Raw genomic sequence first — 7568 nt, forward strand, 5'->3', positions numbered from 1 at the left:
CGGCGAGTTGGTACATATTCATAGTAACAACGCTAACGACACGACACGAGTTTGTGCCCTCGGCACATTTAGCGGGTGCCGACATCTCGACCGCACGGACGTTTTCGCTTTTCGCCTACATAAGAAAAGCGGCCGCGGCGGCCAGGAATCTAACCAGTGTCCTTGGGCTCAGCAGCACAACGCCTTAGCTACTGAGCCACCGCGGCGGGTGGGGGGGAAACACGGCTGCGGTGTTGAGGCGCAGTGGCAACTTGCGCACTCCTTCTGAAATTGTAGCCAAATGTAATTGATGTCTGCCTGACGTAATTTAATTAAGGCGCCACAGAAACAGACGCAAAATGCAAATGCAATAGATACAACGATTTATCAAGAAATTACTACGCTCTTACAAGAGAACTGTTAGGTACAGCTTTAGCAATTTTATCATATCAAATGATACCCGAATTGAACAAACAAGACGTACCAATACTGCCAAATGCACCTCCACGGACTTGAAGAGCATTTTTTAAAAGGTGTTTAGTGGACGAACATATTTTGATGGAAAATTAGATTTTAGAGCTCATCGGCAGGTGGATTTTAAGGCGTAACTAAATGCAGCTACGGAGTGATATTTAGCCGTTGGTTTTCCAATACGGGAGTGATCATCGATCAACAAATGCGTGTTCTAGGCTCAACCGTTGTGTTGAAAATAGAGCGAATTTTTTTTAGTACGCTTCTGTAAACGAGGATGTGACCGCCCATGCTCGAAGAAATCTGATTGTAGAGCACGGGGAATGTGGTCTAAAAATCATTGTTAAAAGTTTGCAAATAACAGCAAACTACTGCCATCTCAAGATTTTTTATTCAAAAAGGGTCTTGTTGTCACTGAGAATCAGAGCCCCACTCTACTGGTGCTAGCGGTTGTTTTCAAGGAGTTGACTGAACTAGAGGGCTTGGTTGAACGCTATGGCATTTCGAAAATTCAATGCTCTCTTTTTATGATGGCGGCGAAAGGCGAAAATGCCCGTGTGTTCGATTTTTCGGCGCACGTTTAAGATCACCAGGTGGCCAAAGTTAAACCGGTGCCCTCCACTACGGCGCGTCTCACCGCCTGTGTAGCATCGGCGCGTTAAACCCCATAATAAAATCGTTCAATGCTGGCCAATAACGTGCATAACCATCTCAAACTGCACCCGACAGAGAAAGTTCAGGGAAATGGTGAACATGTAGGCAGAAGTTTTGAAAATAGGCATTGAAAATAGGCTTTCGTAAGTAATTTTAGTCATTTAGGCACGAACGCTAAAATAGGCATTTATAGGAACTCTAACTGCAATACAAGAGCCCTTCCTCACCTCTATTTCTTGCTTATATATCAAAATGGCGCAAAACAGGGGCAAGGAACAGGCAAGGCATTTGCCTACATAATCGCGTCTAGTGATGACTAAGTATATCGTGGGGCCAAATATCGAGGCGCACAACTTGCTCAGTGTTTTAAACTTTTGTATTTTGTTTCTTTTATTTTTCGCGCAAGTAATCATGACCTTGCGGACGCCGTGATCCCCCCCCAATGGTTCTACAGTCTATCAGGCGCGCACAGCACGTCATGCACTACACTACACATTCTCAGAGACACATAGCTCCGACGCAAACGCCGATCTGCGTTATATGCGTTTGACTTTGTTGTTGGCTCTTTCACTTTTGCTTTTTAAGGCACAATTTCTCCTTCCGAATGCCATAAAATCCCCGATCCTAGCCATACACAGATTAGCTGCAAAAAGAGAGTTGATCGTTTCTTGAGAGAGCAAACGCATGTAGGCAAAATGAAAGAACATTTCATCGAAAAAATAGTATACAGGAAGCAAAGTTTCTAATATTCTTGTAGCTGTGTCGCCGACTGGAATTTCGGAGCTTGAGAACTTGTAAATTCGACGCTCCACCGATCTCCCCTTGCGATTGGGGGCTCCTTCAGAACAACTTCTTCAAAACGAAGAGTGCCATTGCGTAGCCCACTCCGACGGCTACCCCGGCCACGTGTCCCGGAGTCCAGAGAAACGGAAACCAGCTTTCCAGGAGCACCGCTTCGAAGAAGGCCCCGAGTACCGGGTGCACGGGAAGTGCGAACCACAGGAACGGGTACGTGCCGGGGGATCCTTGCCACCACCCCTCGGCGAACAGCCCGTCTACGCCGAAGGTTATCTGCAGAGATTTAAAGCGAAAACGTTCTAGGTGGGGTCAATTGCGTGCTGTGAACAAAGTAATGCATTTCCACGAAGACCGGTTATTCGACCGAAAAGCCCTGATAAAATCTCAGGACACACGGCGCGTGTGTCGAACAGGGCTTCCGTTGTGTCACAACGGTTTCTTAAACATCGCCGGTACGAAGCGGTTCTATAAACAAGACAATACACTCATCGATCATAGAGGAGGAGAACGAAAGTATACGTATATATCATAAACCATGCGTATGAACACATGCGTTTACTTAGTGAGAAGAACTGGGTCGCATAGGACCATTCTTCGTTCGCCATTTGGGTCTTTGAAGGTCTCACGATCAATTGGACGCACTGTAAGAGAATGTTGACGCCGTCATAGCAAAGGTTTTGATGCACTGTTGGCGGAGTTTTTATGTGAGAGGGCTTTCGCGCTTCTGTCTACTTTCTTTAAGAAAGGATGGTAAGTTCCCGCGTCTTCGTTTTTCCCGTAACACCAGTTTTTTTTTATCTTACAAAATTACCAACTTGAGCGCATCGGACATTCATTGGCATAGCTTACGAATTGAGGACTGCGAATTACAAACCTGATATTTGAGAGACAAATATCTGAAAGACAATCGACGCATACGTGAGAATAAATGTGAGGTCATTTTCTGAAATGCTATGACCAACCGCAGTTATCGTTTAATAAAGAATTTGATTTCCGTGTAGTAACTACGTGCAAAAACAGTTCCGTGGTACCTTTGCGGAACCAGAATCTCCCACTCGATGCTGATCACCAGGTGAAGAGATACGGCTTCCAGATCCAATGCACAGAAGACAACTAGTGTTGCTAGAAAGTCGCGTTACTGGCATCGGCCAATAACCTTGATTCCGCCCACAGGGCGTTTCAGGGAAGACTAAGCAATTATAAAAATGGGGTTTTGTGGGTGGAATTTGTTTTTCTTGCTCGAAGTGGTCAGGCACCCTGGCGGGCGCAATAACACGAGTTCCAACTGCTACTTAGGGTAGCAATAACGAGTACGTGTTAATTACCCTGTAATTACTGTAGTTTGACATAGGATTGTAAGGTGGAAATTGTAGAGGATCATCACTCAACCTGATATCCAGCGTTGAATTGGCGCACATGTAATTGCCCCCAGAAATATGGGCAGAGTAGTTAGTCTTCTGGACGCGTGCACCCGGAGCTTGGTGGCTGCACGACGCTGGTAAGCCATGTCCCCTGATGATGTCACTCAGAGATGCCAAGGTTACACGCACACCGCGCTTTAACAAGGCCGGGCTAGAGCGTACGAGCGCCTTCGCTCTTTCCCTGTCGTGGCTTGCCTCAAATGGAAAGTAGGCAGGCGTGCTCTGAATGACGTCAACACGTGGGCATGGCTTTGCAGCGCTTTGCAGCCGCCGTGCTCTAGAAGCGCGCGTCCGTAGGACTGAAGGACTCAGCCTATAATTCTGCACGAAATTACATTTTCGCAAATCGAACAGGTGATATCAGGCTGACTGATGATCGCCGACAATTCGAGTTTACAATAACATGCCTAACTACAATAATTATAGGTAATTCCACTTTACAATCACACGCCTAACTACAATAATTAGAGGTAATTGAGAAATACTTGTTAATTGCTGCCCTAAATATCAATTGGAACTCCCTTTATTGCGTCCGCCATGGCCAGTGAGCACTTCGTGCAAGAAAAACAATTTTACTACAGAAAGCCTATTTCTTAAATTACTGAGTCTTTATAGAAACACCCCTGCAAGAAACGTGAAGACCGCGCGCAACTGTACTGATAGCGAACGAATCTGTTTTCATCGCTACGTGAAACCCGCTTGACGGACGCGAGATGCGCAGTAAAGTAGCGCTATGTACGCCGCAATATTTTTTTCGCGTTCACAGCGCGTAGGCTGACTTGAGGCTATATACCTCTAGAGAATCGTTTCGTGTGGTTTGATATAGAGCAGGAGGTGACTCCCTTGCGTGATCCAATGCTTCTTCGAGCTCAAGTACTGTTCGTGTGACAATCTTCAATGTTTTGTAACAAAATAAATGACATAGTGGAAGCCCGTTCGCTGCTCAAAAACAGTTTCGATTTGGCCTCCGGAGACATCTTTAGTTTTCGCGTAAAACCCCCAACGAATCGTTTGTTCTATTTTCCGTGTAAAGCACCGACTCGCCGTTAGTTACAGTCAATGCTACTAAACCTTTAAGCGACACGTGTTCACCACGGCTAAAAAACTCAATGAAATCAAAATTGTAAAAAAGGAACACAAGCGGTCATGGCGCTGCTGGTTTGGTGAGCCTTTTTGAGCGGAAATATGTCCTTTCAGTAAACGGATGTCCCGGTTACGAGCGACATGCATTAATCGAGCATTTTCGTTCTTTCTTACAGTTATTTTTGGGAAAGCGTCTGCACAACTCCCACAAATCCGGAATCCCCGCTCATTATTTCTGTCGTCCAAATATTCCTGTGCGTAGATGCTCCGAGGCAGTATTATCTTGTATCCGACATTCTGCATGTTCCTTGCTTGAAACAAGTGCTCCTAATGCTTGTAGACTATTTTAAGTCGTCTGCGCAATCTGCCCATCTAAACAAACTTGTTTCACCTGAGCGTTTTGTTATGGTGGCCTGGATTTTTAACTGAATGTACGCCTCTAACCAGTGGTTTATAGATGCTGATGTGACAACTCGGACCAAAATCCATCATACCCTTTCTTGAGTGCCTGTTTCTACACAAAACCCGTCAATTACTATCTAAACACTAACAGTTCAAGTTATTTGTGACCTCACATAGTTTTCACGGTTCACATAAGCTTTGAACTGTGGCGTTAGTTTCACAATTTCCTCCCTCCCTGTTTCGCTTCCCCGCAGCAGCTTTCGTGCCCGTATAAAACTGCAGTCTCTCTCTGTACGGGACTATTGAAAAGAAGGCGGACTAGGGAACGCAAAAAATGCATTAGTAGTTTTAAAGTGTTTCTAAAAAGTTTCATCACCCGAGAAGATGGAGAAAGAACCAAACGTGTAATAACCAGGTGGTCGAATTGGATCCTTTGTGTTTCCGGTGCGGTGTGCCTCAAGGCACCGGTAGAGCTTTGGTCCGCTCTTGCTTCCAGATTTTTCAGTTGGATGTGTCACCGTTCTTCGGAAAATGACTCCGTCCTACCAAATATTTATAGTTACAATAGCCATGTCATTTGTGCATGATTCGCACCTTGAGTGCAAGTATCACCGCAGTGGCGCCAGTGAAGCACTTGTGCTCCATCTCGTATCTGTAGGCGCCGGCAACAACAAGATCGTCGGACTCAGCCAATGCTCGAGCAAGACAGCAGTGGACTAGGCCCGTAGCAGCCGTCGTCACGACGATGCGAATCGCGAACCTTACTGGCCCCCTGCTCCGCTCGTAACGCCAGCCCAGGAACATCAGCGAAATGAACGCGTAGGCTGCGTGGAGGTCGCTGTGCGTGTAGAGTGGGGACGTAAAAAGCTGCTTCCATTCGCCCCTGCGACGCAAAAAAAGGAAACGTGCATTCAGGCAACTGTGTACGAGGATGGCGGTATTCCCTTCCAAGATTGGCCCAAGGCCTGTACTTCCGGCGCAATGCATGCAAACCAGTGAACTAAACGTCTTCGTATGCCGCGCCCCACCTCTAAAACGACCTAAAACATAGCAAACCACTTTTAATTATGAAAATATTGCGCGGAATTGAGCTAAAAGAACATTCTACAATTAAAAAACTTGGGTATAAAAAATTTCACGTTGCTGGGGCTCAAAACAAGGGCAATCCTTCTAAAATCCATGATTGTACCCCTAGAATACTCAAACGAAAGAGCGGAGCCTCTTTGGCGTTTCCATAGAAGAATAGAAGAATGTTTCAAGCAAAGAAGTAGGGGACGCTGCGTGAGCGCAGGAAATTATCGCTTCTAGCCACAAGAGAAAAGAATCTGGCAGGAGGAAGCGTTGGTGTAGACAAATCATATATTCAAATCAATTCAAATAACCTTAAAAAGACAGATGCATGTAAAACTAGTCATTGAGCCTGTAGCTGACAGCGGGACAACACATCACGGACAGAGAAACGGACAACAAACAAGTGCTGACGTAAAATTAACGGTACTGATGTTTCCACTGTTATAAAATGTTTTCTGAGGATAGAAAATATATCAATTACTGTACAAATTATTATACGATCATGATTACACCATTTATGAAACCTTGAACAATTTAACAGGAAATGAGAAATTCCAGAGAGTTATCAATACAGCAATATTCAAACTCGTATTCGTAGTTTATTCCAATCACATCCAGGTCAAGACAAAAATAAACCTATTTGTCCACAGTGTGTGCTGAAACTCCAGAGCTTTTGTTCTCTTGTGTTTGCTCGAATATCAAACATGCGCTTGACCGACAACGGCAACGCCGTATCAGCGGAAATTCTACGGTTCGCGCCAAGCAATCGGCAGCTGAACGTCGCTGGCGAGAGGCTTTCTGCCCTCTCCCTCTCATAATGAGAGAAAGAGGACCCCGCTCCGCCCTCGAACGGTGGGCCACAGAACCTGCTCCTACCCTGGGGTAACGCGTTACCTTCAACAGACACACCGAAAGTCGGGACTGACAACAGCTCCACAGTTAAAAATTGCTCAATGTATAAGCAAATCTCTGGACCCGATTTCATCCCAAGCCATCTCTACCCCTTCCCGGCGGGACTAAAACAGCCATCAGACACTTTGTAGAGTGACATGTTAAAACATCCAGTTACCTAGACTTCCTTGGTAAAATAGACTACCTTAATAAAACTTAGGTTCCACACTTCACTCCGCACCATCTTGTGTGAGGGAAAGTAAGCCTACCGGGTGAGTACGAGGTGGGCGCTAAGGCAGGGACTGTGAAGCATGGCATGCAACGAAGATGGCCACAGCCGAAGAAGACATGCCGATAGGAGTACGGACACCGGAGTGGAAGTTGGCGGGACACTGTGGATGACGTAGAAATATGCTGTCGAAAGTAGCAACCATGCGAGGTGACGGATGAAGGATCCTTCCGGCAGCCCAGACATGGCTTGCCGCAACTCATACCACGCAGTTTAGAGGAGGACGTTGCGCCTGCCCGGCCCACTCGACGTTGCTCAGGACCTGCATGACGGGAAAAGGTATGCAGCATCTATAAGTAGTATTACTTAGAAACTGGAGGTAGTAAATGCAGCACTAGTCAGGGATACGAACTGAAGCTTGTAATAAGCGCCATTACCTCAGCAGGAATGTCCTAGGGAGTAACACCCCCTTAGCTATATGATTTTACTGACTGGTAACTGCAGGATTAAAATGTACACAGTTGTGGACATTTCAATCCCGCGGTTTTTACAAAAGGAAATACCAAAAC

At 45.9% G+C, this 7568-nt stretch overlaps 1 protein-coding gene across 1 annotated transcript; it reads right to left on the minus strand.

The window, feature by feature from the left end:
- Positions 1 to 1944: 1944 nt before the first annotated feature.
- Positions 1945 to 7327, minus strand: LOC144139941 (rhomboid-related protein 4-like). Its single transcript, XM_077672165.1, has 3 exons — positions 7305 to 7327; positions 5403 to 5691; positions 1945 to 2175 (listed from the first exon to the last, which is right to left on the minus strand). Exons 1-3 carry the CDS (start codon positions 7325 to 7327, stop codon positions 1945 to 1947), a joined length of 543 nt encoding a protein of 180 aa, XP_077528291.1.
- Between the last annotated feature and the right edge of the window lie 241 nt (positions 7328 to 7568).

Source organism: Haemaphysalis longicornis, unplaced genomic scaffold (assembly GCF_048455015.1).
Source record: "Haemaphysalis longicornis isolate Haplotype H1 unplaced genomic scaffold, Haemaphysalis longicornis Haplotype H1 scaffold_5, whole genome shotgun sequence".
In the NCBI taxonomy this organism is placed as follows: domain Eukaryota; kingdom Metazoa; phylum Arthropoda; class Arachnida; order Ixodida; family Ixodidae; genus Haemaphysalis; species Haemaphysalis longicornis.

Excerpts from the sequence above, each read along its gene's own strand:
- LOC144139941 (XM_077672165.1), bottom strand. The coding sequence starts at position 7,327 with ATGCAGGTCCTGAGCAACGTCGA. Across the intron at positions 5,692-7,304 it reads CAGGTCCTGAGCAACGTCGA|GGGCGAATGGAAGCAGCTTT; the intron begins GTGGGCCGGGCA and ends TTTGCGTCGCAG. Across the intron at positions 2,176-5,402 it reads CGGTGATACTTGCACTCAAG|ATAACCTTCGGCGTAGACGG; the intron begins GTGCGAATCATG and ends AAATCTCTGCAG.